This window comes from Spinacia oleracea, chromosome 5, assembly GCF_020520425.1.
Source record: "Spinacia oleracea cultivar Varoflay chromosome 5, BTI_SOV_V1, whole genome shotgun sequence".
Lineage (NCBI taxonomy): Eukaryota > Viridiplantae > Streptophyta > Magnoliopsida > Caryophyllales > Amaranthaceae > Spinacia > Spinacia oleracea.
This window is the reverse complement of record NC_079491.1, coordinates 110208199-110225524: the sequence shown is the minus strand read 5'-3', so window position 1 is coordinate 110225524 and position 17326 is coordinate 110208199. Positions and strand designations below refer to the sequence as shown.

Sequence of the window (17326 nt, the reverse complement as noted above, 5' to 3'; positions counted from 1 at the left end):
CATGAAATCGCCGCCGGAAAGCAGGGAGTGCAAGAGTCTGAAAAGGGCACTTTCACATTGACATTGGACATGACACAATGGAGTGCAAGAGTCTGAAAAGGGCACTGGACGGCCTCGCTGCCAAGGGATTTCTAAAGAGCTATATTAGCAGAAATCCTGGTGGTTCAGTAAAGCCGTTTTATAAAAAGAACAAGTCGCCTCCCTCGGAGGATGACAGAAGTCGCACTGATCCGAAGTTTGTGGCCGTCATATCAGGGGGATTGGCCGCCGGAGGACCAACCATGAGAGGTCACAAAGACTATGCCAAGTGCCTGCGGCAGGTGATGTTATCGGGAAAAGCTACCGCTGACCCGTTTCCTAAAGTAGAGATCGGCGAGGCCGACCGGGGAAAGATAGCAACGCCACATGACGATCCGCTGGTAATCGAACTGAAAATTGCCAATCTGAGGGTTAGGCGCATTCTGGTGGATACATGGAGTTCGTCAGACATCATCAGCCTTGAATGTTTAAATCGATTGCAACATGACTTCTCCAAGATAGAGAAGATTCACTATCCCATTATAGGTTTTGGGGGTAGTGTAATCCACCTAGTCAGCATCATCTCTCTCTCGCTACAGATGGGAAGCAAGAAAGAGTTCTGTCAAATGGACGTTTGTTTTCTCATAGTCAAGGATCTGACCGCATACAACGTGATTTTTTGAGCATATTTTTCCTTTAAAGAATAATGTTGTTTCACATAACAATTCCCATGATGCTTCACATGATGTTCCTGCTTCTGTTCCCTCTTCTTCTTCAATACCTTCATCTTCTCCTATTGTTCAAACTGCTGTTGTAGAACCTAGGATCAGTAAAAGGCGTCGAAGTGAAACTAGCTATGGTCCTGATTTCTTAACTGTGTTTTTTATCTGAACTCAATAATGTGGATGAAATAGATGAGTTAGTTGTATTTCTTCACTTGTTTGATGATGAGCCTAAAACTTTTGATGAGGCCATGAGTTCAATTGATGCTAGTTTTTGGAAAGAGGCGGTTAATAGTGAAATAGAGTCCATTATGTTTAATCATACATGGGAATTAGTTGAATTACCTAAAGGTAGTAAAGCCATTGGTTTTAAATGGATTTTTAAAAGGAAAAAGAAAACTGATGGTGTAGTTGACAGGTACAAAGCAAGACTTGTAATTAAAGGTTTCACACAAAAATTTGGTGTTGATTTCTTTTATACTTACTCACCAGTAACTAAGATCGCCACTATTCGTGCTTTACTTGCTTTAGCTTCAAGTTATAAGTTAATTGTGCATCAAATGGATGTAAAAACTGCTTTCTTGAATGGCGACTTAGAAGAAGAAATTTATATGGTTCAACCTCCTGGTTTTGTAGTTCCAGGACAGGAACATAAAGTTTGTAAGTTAAAGAAGTCTTTATATCGTTTGAAACAAGCTCCAAAACAATGGTACGAAAAGTTTCATAAAACTATTTTAAGTTTTGGATTTATTGTGAACCGTGCTGATGCTTGTGTGTACTCAAAAATGTTTGGTTCTGATCGTGTTATTGTCTGCTTATATGTAGATGATATGTTGATTTTTGGTACACATATTGATGCTATTAATGAAACCAAAAGGTTTCTATCCTCTCAATTTGAAATGAAAGACATGGGTGAAACTGATGTGATCTTGGGTGTTAAAGTCACCAAAACTAGTAATGGTTTCTCCTTGTCTCAATCTCACTATGTGGAAAAAGTGTTAAAGAAATTTAATAGTTTTGATATTGTGCCTGTTAAAACTCCTTATGATGCTAGCATACACTTGAAAAAGAATAAAGGGAATAGAGTGTCTCAATCTGAATATGCTAAAATAATTGGGAGTTTAATGTTTCTCATGAATTACACTCGGCTTGACATAGCCTATGCAGTTAGTAGACTTTGTCGGTATACCCATAACCCCGGTAGAGACCATTGGAATGCTCTTAGGAGGTTATTAAGGTACCTTAGGGGCACGATGGATTGGGGTTTGCATTATGTTGGATTTCCTGCTGTTTTAGAAGGTTATTGTGATGCAAATTGGGTATCTGATAATGATGAGGTAAGTTCTACTAGTGGATATGTTTTTACTTTATGTGGAGCAGCTATCTCTTGGAAGTCTTCTAAACAGACTTGTATTGCCCGGTCAACTATGGAGTCCGAATTTATTGCATTGGACTAGGTCGGGCAAGAGGCGGAGTGGTTGAGAAATTTATTGGCCGATATTCCATTGTGGGGGTGTCCTGCTCCACCTGTATCTCTACGTTGTGATTCTCAAGCTACTATTTGTGTTGCTAAAAACAGTGCTTATAACGGCAAAAAGAGACATATTCATCTGAGGCATGAATCTGTAAGAACATTAATAGAGAGTGGTGTAATTACTATGGAATTTGTGAGATCTGAGAGGAATATAGCAGATCCTTTAACCAAGGGACTAAATAGAAGATTAGTCCTTGATACGTCGAGGGGAATGGGGCTTAAGCCCGTTAGTTGAGAAATTCATGGTGGACACCCGACCTTGTTCACACAAGGTTTCTTGTGGTCTAACGAAGCCATGGAAAGACTCATTCTTGTACACTTCCCATTCCTATGACTTGTACATATTTTTCATGAGGTTAAGCTTTTGTAGCTTTTAATGAAACTCGTATCCCAGAACATGGGTGGTCCTAATGAGAAGGACTTGATGAGCTCACCGTATGTGTATTGAGAGGTTGAGCAATAGCTCTTAATGATTTCGTATCCCAGGATATGGGTGGTCTATGTGATAGACTTGATGAAATCACCTACTTGAGTGTGAAGGTTTGGCCACCTTCAATGAAAAACTTGAGCAAGTTTTTCTAGAGTACTCATGAGCATCCCAAGTATAATGGCCGTTGTTGATTGTCTATCGCGGAACTCATAATAATCTAAGGTATGGTATGTGTTATTGGGTTTTATTTCTTGGTTGGGATAGTTCCAGATTTGTTCACTTTCTCAATAAAGGAATTGCCTAATCTTCACTATGTGTTGGTTCAATCGAAAGACACCAACATTTAATTACCAAACCTTCCATAAAAATGCTCAAAATTCTTTTTCTTGTTTTTCAAATGGGTCTTTGCATTTGTGGGGGATTGTTGGAAACAACGCAAAGAAAGAGCTTTATCATATTGTGAAAAAGTCCCACATTGATGGAAATGAAAAGTGGCATTTTCAAGTGGAGTATTTAAAGAAAAGGGTTTTGTCCCACATGGAAAGAAAATGAACTTTTCTCCTTGTTTAAATATAGGGAAGTGTTGTTTACTTCTTGAAGTGCTTCCCCTAGTGGTTTGGGCTAGGAAGGGAATCCCCACACGCGCGCCGCCGCCGTCCGTCCGGCCGGTTCGTGTTCGTGGCACGTGCGCGGTGTGGTGGGGCCTTCTTTTTGGGCCAAGTCGTAATTGACGGTCCAATTATTATGAGACCATTCAGTTACGTAGCTCACTCCACATTCTTAAATTAAAAACGTAACAGCCGCATTTATTACGGAAACGGTTCCTTGATTCTCGCTTCCGTTTTAATTGCGAATTAATTTTCGGTTACAAATGTTTTAAATGTCCCATTTGAATTCTGATCCTTTGGTTTTATTTCAATAATAAATTCTGATTTTCGGTTACGCTTTTTGGTTCCTATATAAATCAACTTTGGGAATCAGTTGATACACACCGAAATACAATTCTCCTCTTCATCTCCTCTGTTTTAATCTGAGCATATTATGAGTTCCTAGTTCGTTTTATTCCAGTGCACGTTAAAACGAATTGCTGTGTAAAATCTTGGGGGGCAATGCCTATTACAATTGCACAATAGTCGGGGCGAATTTTGCTTCTAAGACAGTGTTTTATAACACGTCACAGCTATACATAAATTAAATATTCGGCCCACATTATATTCACATTTTCGGATTTTACAGTAATCTTTCCTACAACTGACTGCTTCATCAAAACGTATATTCCAGCTCCTTGATGCTTGCTTTATTCCGTAAATGGATTTCTTAAGCTTGCATTCCTTTTTAGGATTCTTTGGATCCTCAAAACCCTCAGGTTGTGTCATAAACACAGTTTCTGTTAAAACGTCGTTTAAGAAAGCGGTTTTGACATCCATCTGCCATATTTCGTAATCGTAATATGCAGCGATTGCTAACATTATCTGAATAGACTTTAGCATTGCAACTGGTGAAAAGGTTTCATCGTAATCCACACCGTGGACTTGCCTGTAACCTTTTGCAACCAATCTAGCTTTGAAAACATCTAGTTTCCCATCCTTGTCCTTTTTTAGTTTGAAAACCCATTTGCTTCCTATGGCTTGGTAACCATCTGGAAAATCGACCAAATCCCAAACTTGATTTTCAGACATGGAGTCCAATTCAGATTGCATGGCTTCTTGCCATTGCTTGGAGCTAGGGCTCGTCATAGCTTGTTTGTAAGTCGCAGGTTCATCACTTTCAAGTAATAGAACTTCATGGCTCTCGTTCGTCAAAATACCTAAGCACCTTTCCGGTTGAGACCTACATATAATTAAATAAACGCAAACTTGCAATTAATTACAATTACGAAAATTAATCACCCCTTTTAATTCCTTGCAAATTTATAAAATTTAACCATATTTGATGAGCGAAATTTATGTCGCTCTTAGCCTAGGATTTTATGTTAGTTTTTATGCTTTTTTATAGTTTTTATAGCTTTTTGTGTGAGATTTATAAGTTTTGTTCCATCTTGTGCTTTATAGGTGATCTTGATGAAAAATGATGGAAAACAAGTGAATTTGAGCCAAAACAGGGCTTGTACGGTCGAGTGGCGTTTTGTGCGCCCGAACAGGTAGTGCGAATGGAGTTCAAGGCCGAAGATTCCAGTTTTTTGCGGTTGAATGCCCTCTGTCATTCGGTCGCACAAAACGGATTTTTGAGGCAGAATGTCCCAAGATTGTAAAACGACCGCACAACCCTGGTAATTCGGCAGGACTGGTTTTGTCCGAGCGAACGTGCTCTGTTGTTCGGTCGCACAGATTTGGTTTTTGGAGGCAGAATGTCCCTAACTTGGGATGCGACCGCACAATGTTCTCTACTCAACCGCACAAAAGTTGTGCGCCCAAACGACTTTCCTTGTTCGACCAAATGAAGCTGCGAAGGAATTATGAGCCAAAGAAATCCCATTCGACCGAACAGGGTTCTTCGTTCGGTAGCACATGACGAAGGAAGTGTTCTTCGCTGCCTTCGCTCGCACAAGACCCAGTATTTGCTCGAATGATTCTTTTACGTTGGGTCGCACAAAAGGTCTGTGCGACCGAATGGTTGCGGGGGTTGCTCTTATTCGAATTCTGGCTTCTATTTGGGGAAACTTATAAATTGATTTTTCGATTTATTTTGTGGAGTGTAGAATTTTAGTTGATAATTGGAGATTCTAAAAGTAGATTTTCAGCAATTCTAGAGAGAGAAACTCTCCTCCATTCAAGCTTCAATTTGTAATCCTTCTTAACTCTTCTTCAATTTTGCAATTTAATTCTTAGTTTCTTCATTCTTGCTCTTGCTTTGTTGTTGATTGTTCTTCAATTCCTTAATTTCTTGCATTCTTGATTTCATTGAATGAAGTTACTATGATTCTTCATTCCTAGTTGATTGTGCAATTGAATTCTTAAATTCTCTTCTCTTACTCCTTCAATTTCGTGCTTGCTAGCTTAGAATTAATGGATTGCTTAATTTCTAGAATGATTAGTGAGTAGAATTAGGTTAGGGAAAGGGGAAAATCTAGGGGATTAATTAGGGGAAATTGATGATTGATTGTTCATTGATTCATGTGATTAAATATGATTTGATGATAGGACATGCATGCTAATTGATTGGTAGTTGCAAATGCTATTCGATTAGAATCACGTGGAACCATAGGTTAGGTTTGGCAAGAGATTGTGGGCCTATCTTGTGTGATCAAATGGCGGTGCCTATTATATGCTCTTTAGTTTAATCAAGGATTAGGCGAAAGCTCTTCCGTGGATTAGACGCTTAGCGTTCCCTATCCGAGAGGTGGCGGGTTCGTCTTTAGATGTTATTTGCCAAATCGTCACTTCGTTGCATGATCATCATTGCTAGATAGTTGAATTCATTACCCCCGATTTTCCTAGTCTATCCCCGACTCCTTAACATCTCCCTTTCTTGATTCAATTTTGCATAATTCGTAGTTTTTAGATTCTTAAAAGTGACAATTCAAAACCAAATTCTTGTTCGAACTAGATTGACTTTCAAACTCGATAACCACCGTTTCTTTGGAACGATCCCTTTGCTTACCGCTAGCCGGTTAGTTGAGTGGTTTTATAAATATTGTTTGCATAGGTTTTTTTCTATCAACGACGGAAAATACACTTATCAATATTAAGCAATTATTATGGAATTAATTAGAGGCTTGTGATACCACTGTTAGGTTATGATACATATAAATGAATATAAATCATGCGGAAAAACCATAAAAGCCAGGATTCCAAATTAATTGTCACATAACAATTAACATAATTTAGGATGCATACTCTTTGTAGCGTGCCCTCCCTTGCTGCGCCCGAACTGAACAAGAATAAGTCTTTAGGACTCCAAGTGTCGTCCCTCCGTAGAAAGTCCACAGCACGTCCGGATCCGCCTTAGGTTTAATTAACTAGAATCGCCCCAAAGGTACTATGTATTTTCGGTTATTATGAAGCAAATAAGTGACTGACTTTTATTCCTAAAACTCTCTTGAATACTTAGAAAACTCATTATAAATTGTGAGCATTGATCACCTATTTATAGGGTATGGAAAAGGTATTGGAATCCTACTAGGAAACGAATTAATTAATCTGAATTTAATTAAAACTCTATTAATTAATTATCTTGTAGATATAGGAATTTAATCTTTTGATGCTTGTTGTTGTTGTTGGTCTTCTTGCCACTTCATGTGGTTGTACATATGATAATGATGAGTCTATGATGGTACTTTTGGTGTGTTTTGGCCACTTTGCCCTTGTCTACTAACATTTTTTTTCTTGCTTGCTTTTGAGCATTGTTTTGGTATGTTTCATCCCGGTGGGTTCACACTTTCCACCTTTTGCCTTACCCGTCTTTATTTTGGTGAGTTTGTTTGGGTTTTAACGGCTCTTTGTGGGACTTGCTCCCACGACAATTTCGGTAACATCCTTCTAACTCTATTGCATACTTTGGGGGACGGGCATACATCATGTTGGGGCATTTGGTTGGATGGGTAGCTGTGCCCCTCCTTGCTTGGTTTTAGGCCGTGAGGACATGGCCTAATTCTAGCTTGGGGGGAGTTTTGTTGTGTGGTTGGCTACTTGTTGATGCTCATTGCTATGAATCATACCATTATGTGCTTGTTTCTTTGTTTTTAGATTGATTTAGTTTGATTTTAGTTTCTTTTCTTTTTGTTTGTTTCTTTTTGTTTCCCTTTTTTATGTGTTTTCTTATTTTCTTCCTTTTTCTTTTGTTTTGATTTCCTTTTTGTCAAGGCATGTTTTTCTAGGTTTTCTTAGGCAATATTCTTGGTTGGGGCATATAAAATTGGAATTTGTAGATTAGAATGCTTTTATTCCTAATTAATAGATTTTTACACGGTTCTTAATGTCTTGAGTCGAGTCTAGGATTTGGTGTCAAGAAAGTTGGTTGAACTATGGGTAGCATGCGTCATGAACTCTTGGCTTGTGGTAAGATGGTGTTGATTTCTCTAGTGATTTGAAGCCGGAGAGAATGGTATTTGCTCCCTTGTGAGGTTCATGCTCAAAAATAAGCCCAAACACATTTTCATATATTGAGTGGCATGGATCCTTAGCATTGACTTTCTTGTCTCCCGAGTTTGACCATTTCCTTCCCGAGACCGCGACTGAACTACTTTAGGGGACGAAAGAGGCATTTCTTTCGGTGACTATTTTTCTTTTTAGTTTAGGACTCTATTTTCTTATTTTTCTCATATGTTTTTGTTTGCATTTGCTCCATTGCTAGCCATTTGAGCCTTGAACCTTCATTCCTTATGAGCACATTAAAGCCTAATAGCCTTTGTTTTGTTTTCACCCTTAGAAGTGATAGTGAAGCTTAGAGTTATGATGCTTGTTGTTTTGGAGTAATTATGCAAAGTTGAGGAATGAATGTTGTTTGGTATGAATGGCAAAGTTTTGGAAGAATGTTGTATATAGTGAATAATTGTTGCAAAAGCAAAAAAGAGAGTAAAGTTTTGAAAAAAAAAGCCAAAAATAGAGAAAAAAAACAAGGCATGAAAAGTTTCATTTGAAACACAAAAAAAAAGAGGAAAATCAAATCAAAGAAAAAACACAAAAAAGAGTTGTAGTTTTAGAATTTTTGTTGGATAAGCTTGGGGGTACCCCAAATAAGTGGTACGAGTTTGTGTTTGGTTCAAAATGCTTGAGTTTAGTTCTATCATTGCGCTTCACTTTAGGTATGAGCACCAAATGGCCAAATTTGTTCCGCGACTTACCCCTAGCCTACGTTACGGCCTAAAAGCCCTCTTGACCCTTTAGAGTTGAGTCATTGTCGGTGGAGGGAGGAATTTGGTCAAGCTTAAGGAACAAGGTTGTCATGCTAAGATGTCGGGTAGCCTAATGTTGATTTGATGGCGCCTTCGCGGTGTCTTGAGACGCTATTCTCAAGGGTGGATAAGATCTAGAGATTTGACGTGGTATGCCCGGATGTAGGGGGATTGACTAGTGCTTGCCCTTAGTTCACTTTGCTTGATGTTCGAATCTTTCACTCGGTTTAGGACGTTAGTTAGCGTGTACGCATTTATTTGATTAGTAATATTAGTGTTCTTCTATACTTGTTCCATAATAAAGCCCATCTTGAATTTTGTAGTTTAATTTCTTTTCTTCTATTTTCTTTTCTTCCTCTTTTCTTTTCTTTCTTTCTTTTCTTGGTTTGTGTTTTCTATTTTAGTCTTGCCTTGATTAGATTTGCTAGATTTTGATTTTTGGTAAATTTTTAGAATCTGATTAGTTGCTCATTCTTCCTTAGTTGAGTTTAGTTTGCTAGAGACTAGCAAATGCTTAGCTTGGGGGAGTTTGATGAGCGACATTTATGTCGCTCTTAGCCTAGGATTTTATGTTAGTTTTTGTGCTTTTTTATAGATTTTATAGCTTTTTGTGTGAGATTTATAAGTTTTGTTCCATCTTGTGCTTTATAAGTGATCTTGATGGAAAATGATAGAAAACATGTGAATTTGAGCCAAAACAAGGCTTGTACGGTCGAGTGGCGTTTTGTGCGCCCGAACAGGTAGTGCGAATGGAGTTCAAGCCCGGAGATTCCAGTTTTGTGCGGTCGAATGCCCTCTGTCATTCGGTCGCACGAAACAGATTTTTGAGGCAGAATGTCCCAAGATTGTAAAACAACCGCACAACCCTAGTAATTCGACAGCACAGGTTTTGTGCGATCGAACGTGCTCTGTTGTTCGGTCGCACAGATTTTTTTTTGGAGGCAGAATGTCCCTAACTTGGGATGCGACCGCACAATGTTCTCTACTCGACCGCACAAAAGTTGTGCGCCCAAACGGCTTTCCTTGTTCGACCAAATGAAGCTGCGAAGGAATTATGAGCCAAAGAAATCCCATTGGACCGAACAGGGTTCTTTGTTCGGTCGCACATGACGAAGGAAGTGTTCTTTGCTGCCTTTGCTCGCACAAGACCCAGTATTTGCTCGAATGATTCTTTTACGTTCGGTCTCACAAAAGGTGTGTGCGACCGAATGGTTGCGCTGGCTGCTCTTATTCGAATTCTGGCTTCTATTTGGGGAAACTTATAAATAGATTTTTTGATTTATTTTGTGGAGTGTAGAATTTTAGTTGATAATTGGAGATTCTAAAAGTAGATTTTTAGCAATTCTAGAGAGAGAAACTCTCCTCCATTCAAGATTCAATTTGTAATCCTTCTTAACTCTTCTTCAATTTTGCAATTTAATTCTTAGTTTCTTAATTCTTGCTCTTGCTTTGTTGTTGATTGTTCTTCAATTCATTAATTTCTTGAATTCTTGATTTCATTGATTGAAGTTACTTTGATTCTTAATTCCTAGTTGATTGTGCAATTGAATTCTTAAATTCTCTTCTCTTACTCCTTCAATTTCATGCTTGCTAGCTTAGAATTAATGGATTACTTAATTTCTAGAATGATTAGTGAGTAGAATTAGGTTAGAGAAAGGGTAGAATCTAGGGGCTTTATTAGGGGAAATTGATGATTGATTGTTGATTGATTCATGTGTTTAAATATGATTTGATGATAGGACATCCATGCTAATTGATTGGTAGTTGCAAATGATATTCGATTAGAATCACGTGGAACCATAGGTTAGGTTTTGCCAGAGATTGTGGGCCTATCTTGTGTGATCAAATGGTGGTGCCTATTATATGCTAGTTAGTTTAATCTAGGATTTGGCGAAAGCTCTTCCGTGGATTAGACGCTTAGCGTTCCCTATCCGAGAGGTGGCGGGTTCGTCTTTAGATGCTATTTGCCTAATCGTCACTTCGTTGCATGATGATCATTGCTAGATAGTTGAATTCATTACCCCCGATTTCCCTAGTCTATCCCCGACTCCCTAACATCTCCCTTTCTTGATTCAATTTAGCATAATTCGTAGTTTTTAGATTCTTAAAAGTGACAATTCAAAACCAAATTCTTGTTCGAACTAGATTGACTTTCAAACTCGATAACCACCGTTTCTTTGGGATCATCCCTTTGTTTACCGCTAGCCGGTTAGTTGAGTGGTTTTATAAATATTGTTTGCATAGGTTGTTTTCTATCAACGACGGAAAATACACCTATCAATAATAAGAAATTATTATGGAATTAATTAGAGGCTTGTGATACCACTGTTAGGTTATGATACATATAAATGAATATAAATCATGCGGAAAAATCATAAAATCCAAGATTCCAAATTAATTGTCACATAACAATTAGCATAATTTAGGATGCATACTCTTTGTAGCGTGCCCTCCCTTGCTGCGCCCGAACTGAACAAGAACAAGTCTTTAGGACTCCAAGTGTCGTCCCTCCGTAGAAAGTCCACAGCACGTCCGGATCCGCCTTAGGTTTAATTAACTAGAATCGCCCCAAAGGTACTATGTATTTTCGGTTATTATGAAGCAAATAAGTGACAGAATTTTATGCCTAAAACTCTCTTGAATACTTAGAAAACTCGTTATAAATTGTGAGCATTGATCACCTATTTATAGGGTATGGAAAAGGTATTGGAATCCTATTAGGAAACGAATTAATTAATCTAAATTTAATTAAAACTCTATTAATTAATTATCTAGTAGATATAGAAATTTAATCTTTGAGTGTTGACACGGAGCAAGAAGAGAGTGAGCAGGATTTTGAGACTATGGCGCTCCCGGTTAAGAATTTGGGAGTACCGGGCGCGTTTGCAGCTACATGCGGTATCCAAGCCCGCCTTGATTAATTTGGTGCAAAGCCACCCCTTTTGTGGGAAGAGTAACGAATTACCTCATGAGCATCTCAAGCAATTCGAGTACTATTGTGACACCATAAAGCATAATGGTGTTACATCGGACTACGTGAGGTTGAAATTGTTTCGGTTCTCTCTCCTTGGGAGGGCGAGTGATTAGCTTGACAAGGAGGTCAAGCCCAACTCACTCCGCACTTGAAATGAGGTGACTAGTGCATTCTTGCACAAGTTTTACTCGCATGGGAAGACGGCGGAAATGCGCCACAAGATCCAATCCTTTGAGCAAAGGCGAGATGAGTCACTCTTCGAGGCTTGGGATCGGTTTAAAGAGTACCAAAGGGAATGCCCCCATCACGGGATTCCTAAATGGTTGTTGTTTCAAACATTCTACTTGGGGTTGAGCCCGATCTCAAAGACAAGCCTTGATGCGGGCGCGGGAGGCCCTATCATGAACAAAACTGAAGACCAAATTGAGGATATCATTGAGGATGTGGTCCAAAATTATCAATCATGGCACGTAGGTGCAAGGGACAATGATGTTAAGGGAAAGAATGATGATGGCAAAGGTTCGGTGTATGCCTTAGAGCAAGCACGGATGACAGAGAAGCTTACCTCGTGCTTGGAGAAGCTCGAGAACACACCAAGCCAACCGCCATCACCATCTACAATCCCACCTCCTTCGGCCACTCTTCTCAATAATGGGAAGGGAAAGGGTAGTTCTTATGATACAATGCCTCCAGGCACCTCCTTTTGCGAAAATTGCCAAAACAATAGTCATTCCCCCAATACATGCCCCTTAGTTCATAACTTGTCATTTGTGGATTATGGCCCTTCATATGAAGGAGCGTTTGATGTAGAGTATGCTAATTCCATCAATGAGAGGTCTAGGAATGATAACCCTTACAATCATAATTTTGCAGGGCAACCTAGAGGGCCCTCCATGTATGGTCCCCACCAAGGCTATTGCCAAGGAAGTGGGTATGATAGCCAAAATCGAGGTGGCTATAGAGCACAAGGCTATCAAAGCCAAGCGCCCTATGGTCAAGCTCAAGGTTTTGGCAATCAAGGCCAATACAACCAAGGGGGTTATAATCCCAACCATCAAGGTGGAGGGGGTTATAACTACTCTTATTGGCAATTTAGGGGTGCCTCAAATGGGGGTTATCCTTTGAACTTGGGCGTTCCTTATGGTGCATCTCAATTGCCACCTCCCAGATTCAATGAACCGAGGACCTTTGGCAACCAATATCAAGCAAACCTTAGTGGTTATGGCATTGCACATCCACCACTCCCGCCTCTCAAGTCTAATCTTGAGGCTTTCATGGAGACGTTTGTGGGGGCGCAAGCCAAGAAGAATGTCGAGTTTGAGGATGGATTCAAACAATCCAACACTCACTTGAAGATGATTGAGACCCAACTAGCTCAACTTGCAAATACCTTTATGGAACATCATGCGCATGCTAGTCTCCCACCCCAAAGTCATACTCCAAGGCAACTGAATGCCATACTGAAAAGGAGTGGGAAAATCTTAGATGATGTTCCTCGAGCTAGTAAGGTTTCTAAGCCTAATGGGAAGGATCAAGGGGGAGTCATTGAGTCTAGTGACAATGATGTGGTAGAAGAGGAGCATCCCATCAATGATATAGGTGAAACTCCTATACCAAAGGAGGCAACTCTCCTACCTCTCCCCACTCCTAAACTTCCCTATCCCCAAATATTCATAAGGCACAAGTTGGACGTGGAATTCGCAAAATTTCTTGTGATTCTTCGACAATTGTATGTCACTATCGCCTTTACGGATGCTTTGAAACAAATGCCTTCTTATACGAGATTTCTCAAGGAAATCTTGAGTGGGAAGCGAGATCTTGACGTAAAGGAGACGGTGAACCTCACCGAGAATTGTAGTGCTATCATTCTTAACAAAACGCCACCCAAACACAAAGACCCGGGAAGTTTTTCTATCCCTTTTGCTATTAAGGAGCTTGAAATAAGCAATGCCATGTGTTATTTGGGTGCTAGCATTAGTATACTACCTTATTCGGTGTTTGCCAAGCTTGACATTGGAGATCTTGTCCCAACCAACATCACCTTGCAACTTGCCGACCGTTCAGTCAAGTATCCTATTGGCAAGGTTGAGGATGTTCCCCTAGTGGTTGGCGAGCTTACTTTCCTTGTGGATTTCGTCGTCTTGGATATTGATGAGGATGCCCATACCCCCATTATCTTGGGGAGGCCATTTTTGGCCACCGCGGGTGCTCTTATCGATGTGCAAGAAGGACTAATCACTTTGAAAGCGGGAGACGCCAAGGCTAGTTTCAAGCTTGCATTGATGAACATTGTTGCTCTAAAATGAAAAGTTGCATGAAAATTGACACTCTTGCTTTTGTTGAGAACAATCCCTCTTGTGCTAATTCTTCTAACAATTTTCATGTTTCTAAGTGTGCTAATGAGCTTGCTAGGTGCTCTCTTGATGACAAGATTGTCCATGGAATCCCAAAGGCGCTTGGGGATGAGTTTGATGATGTTGTAACCATCCCCGAGATATTTGAAACGCATGTTGATGATAATAATAGAGCTAAACCCTCCAAAGTGTTTCATGGATCGGCTAAGAAAGCCAAGCAACCCAAGAAAGCCAAGATTCCATCGAATGCCGAGGAGGGGCACGTTGGTGGATTGTTTGGTTTCCGCCTCTTGAATGGTGATGTCGGTAAGATTTTTGTGCCCAAAGGGGCAAAGAAATGAATGTTGACTAGTGTTGACCCAAGGTTGGTTGTCTTTGACCCCCCTTGACCTTTTGGGGTGGTCCGTCAAGCTAATGACGTTAAACGAGCGCTATCGGGAGACAACCCGTGTATTGGTCTCATTCTTGTCCCCCCATGAGCTTTGGGGGGATTCGTCAAGCTAATGACGTTAAATGAGCGCTACCCGGGAGACAACCCGGTTGTCTAACTTCTAGCTTTAGTTTTTATTTGATTTTGTGCTTTAATTTCCATTAATTAGTTTCATTTTCGATTTAAATAGGAAGCTTGTGAAAATAGTGTAAAATCTTGTTTTGTGCGTTCGAACGTGTCCTGTTGTTCGGTCGCACAAAACTCGTTTTTGAGGCATAATGGCAAATCTTTGGCACTCGATCGCACAGCTCTGAAAATTCGACAGCACAAGGTCTGTGCGACCGAACGACATATTCTGTTCGATCGCACAGCCTGGCAGGGTTGCCATTGCAGGCATTTATTCGAAAATTCGCAAGTTTCTTTTCTTTTCTTCTTCATTCGTCCGAATCTCATTCTCTCACTTCTCCATTACTCTCTTCTCTCATTTACTACTACTACTCCTCATCAATTTCACTTACTTCCCTTCACAAATTTCACTTCCCATTCATCAAATTCTCTCATTCTCATTCATCCCAACCCCCAAAATCCCCAAAATTTCAGTTTTTTTTTTTGCAAAACCCCCAATTTCTAGGGTTTTTGTGAAATTATTCTCAATTGTGTGTGTGGTAAATTGGAGCTCTAGAGGCATCTTGGGATCGATTCTAGTCCACTTCCTTTGCTTGTGGTGATGATTTCTTTCCCTTAATTCTTATTTTTCATTCCATTTTCACCATGTTCATAAAATGTTTGAATTTTCTAAAATTTTTGATTTTTGGGTGTTAGTTGATGCATGTTTGTGTTATACGTAGTCTTTAATTGTCTAGATGAGCTTTGCATGTTTAATTCCTTGTTCCATTTAAGCTCTAGACTTTTTGAGATGATTTAATGAGATTTTGGGATACTTTGATTTTATTTGTTTGTGGAAGTAATGGTGATTGTTTGTGGTGGTTAGTATGGAGTAATGTGGTTAGTTCAAGCTTGTTGAGGAGTTTGGGTAATGTTTAGAGCTTGATGATGAATTGATGAAGATTGTTAACTCTTAGCTCTTGTAGTTGTGTGTTCGTCCTAGATTGTGAACTAACTTAGTTTATCCCTCTTTGTGTGTCTTGGTCTGTTTCTTTTTGTTTTGTAGATTTTTTGCTTAGCATCAACTCATTTCAATTTCATGCTTGCTAGGATAGAATTAATGGATTCCTTAATTTCTAGAATGATTAGTGAGTAGAATTAGGTTAGGGAAAGGGGAGAAACTAGGGGCTTAATTAGGGGAAATTGATGATTGATTGTTGATTGATTCATGTGATTAAATATGATTTGATGATAGGACATCCATGCCAATTGATTGGTAGTTGCAAATGCTATTCGATTAGAATCACGTGGAACCATAGGTTAGGTTTGGCAAGAGATTGTGGGCCTATCTTGTGTGATCAAATGGCGGTGCCTATTATATGCTCGTTAGTTTAATCAAGGATTAGGCGAAAGCTCTTCCGTGGATTAGACGCTTAGCGTTCCCTATCCGAGAGGTGGCGGGTTCGTCTTTAGATGCTATTTGCCTAATCGTCACTTCGTTGCATGATCATCATTGCTAGATAGTTGAATTCATTTCCCCCGATTTTCCTAGTCTATCCCCGACTCCTTAACATCTCCCTTTCTTGATTCAATTTAGCATAATTCGTAGTTTTTAGATTCTTTAAAGTGACAATTCAAAACCAAAATCTTGTTCGAACTAGATTGACTTTCAAACTCGATAACCACCGTTTCTTTAGGACGATCCCTTTTCTTACCGCTAGCCGGTTAGTTGAGTGGTTTTATAAATATTGTTTGCATAGGTTGTTTTCTATCAACGACGGAAAATACACTTATCAATATTAATCAATTTTTGTGGAATTAATTATAGGCTTGTGATACCACTGTTAGGTTATGATACATATAAATGAATATAAATCATGCGGAAAAACCATAAAAGCTAGGATTCCAAATTAATTGTCACATAACAATTAGCATAATTTAGGATGCATACTCTTTGTAGCGTACCCTCCCTTGTGCGCCCGAACTGAACAAGAACAAGTCTTTAGGACTCCAAGCGTCGTCCCTCCGTAGAAAGTCCACAACACGTCCGGATCCGCCTTAGGTTTAATTAACTAGAATCTCCCCAAAGGTACTATGTATTTTCGGTTATTATGAAGCAAATAAGTGACTGGATTTTATGCCTAAAACACTCTTGAATACTCGTTATAAATTGTGAGCATTGATCATTTATTTATAGGGTATGGAAAAGGTATTGGAATCCTACTAAGAAACGAATTAATTAATCTGAATTTATTTAAAACTCTATTAATTAATTATCTAGTAGATATAGGAATTTAATCTTTGAGTGTTGACACGGAGCAAGAAGAGAGTGAGCGGGATTTTGAGACTATGGCGCTCCCGGTTAAGAATTTGGGAGTACCGGGCGCGTTTGCAGCTACATGCGGTATCCAAGCACCCACAACAAGTGCTAACAACTTCAAAATCAAGCCCGCCTTGATTAATTTGGTGCAAAGCCACCCCTTTTGCGGGAAGAGTAACGAATTACCTCATGAGCATCTCAAGCAATTCGAGTACTATTGTGACACCATAAAGCATAATGGTGTTACATCGGACTACGTGAGGTTGACATTGTTTCGATTCTCTCTCCTTGGGAGGGCGAGTGATTGGCTTGACAAGGAGGTCAATCCCAACTCACTCCACACTTGGAATGAGGTGACTAGTGCATTCTTGCACAAGTTTTACTCGCATGGGAAGACGGCGGAAATTCGCCACAAGATCCAATCCTTTGAGCAAAGGCGAGATGAGTCACTCTTCGAGGCTTTGGATCGCTTTAAAGAGTACCAAAGGGAATGCCCCCATCACGGGATTCCTAAATGGTTGTTGCTTCAAACATTCTACTTGGGGTTGTGCAGAGCTCAAAGACAAGCCTTGATGCGGGCGCGGGAGGCCCTATCATGAACAAAAC

The 17326-nt window shown here is 39.6% G+C and overlaps 1 protein-coding gene across 1 annotated transcript; it reads left to right on the top strand.

Annotated features, from left to right (window-relative positions):
• The first annotated feature begins 11720 nt into the window (after window positions 1-11720).
• Window positions 11721-13817, top strand: LOC130461780 (uncharacterized). Its single transcript, XM_056829986.1, has 2 exons — window positions 11721-12322; window positions 12929-13817. Exons 1-2 carry the CDS (start codon window positions 11721-11723, stop codon window positions 13815-13817), a joined length of 1491 nt encoding a protein of 496 aa, XP_056685964.1.
• Window positions 13818-17326: the final 3509 nt, after the last annotated feature.

Bases quoted from the DNA above. Each gene is read 5' to 3' on its own strand.
- LOC130461780 (XM_056829986.1), top strand. From the start codon at position 11,721: ATGCGCCACAAGATCCAATCCTTTGAGCAAAGGCGAGATGAGTCACTC. The intron at 12,323-12,928 runs GTATGCTAATTC...TGCGCATGCTAG, and splicing joins GAAGGAGCGTTTGATGTAGA to TCTCCCACCCCAAAGTCATA.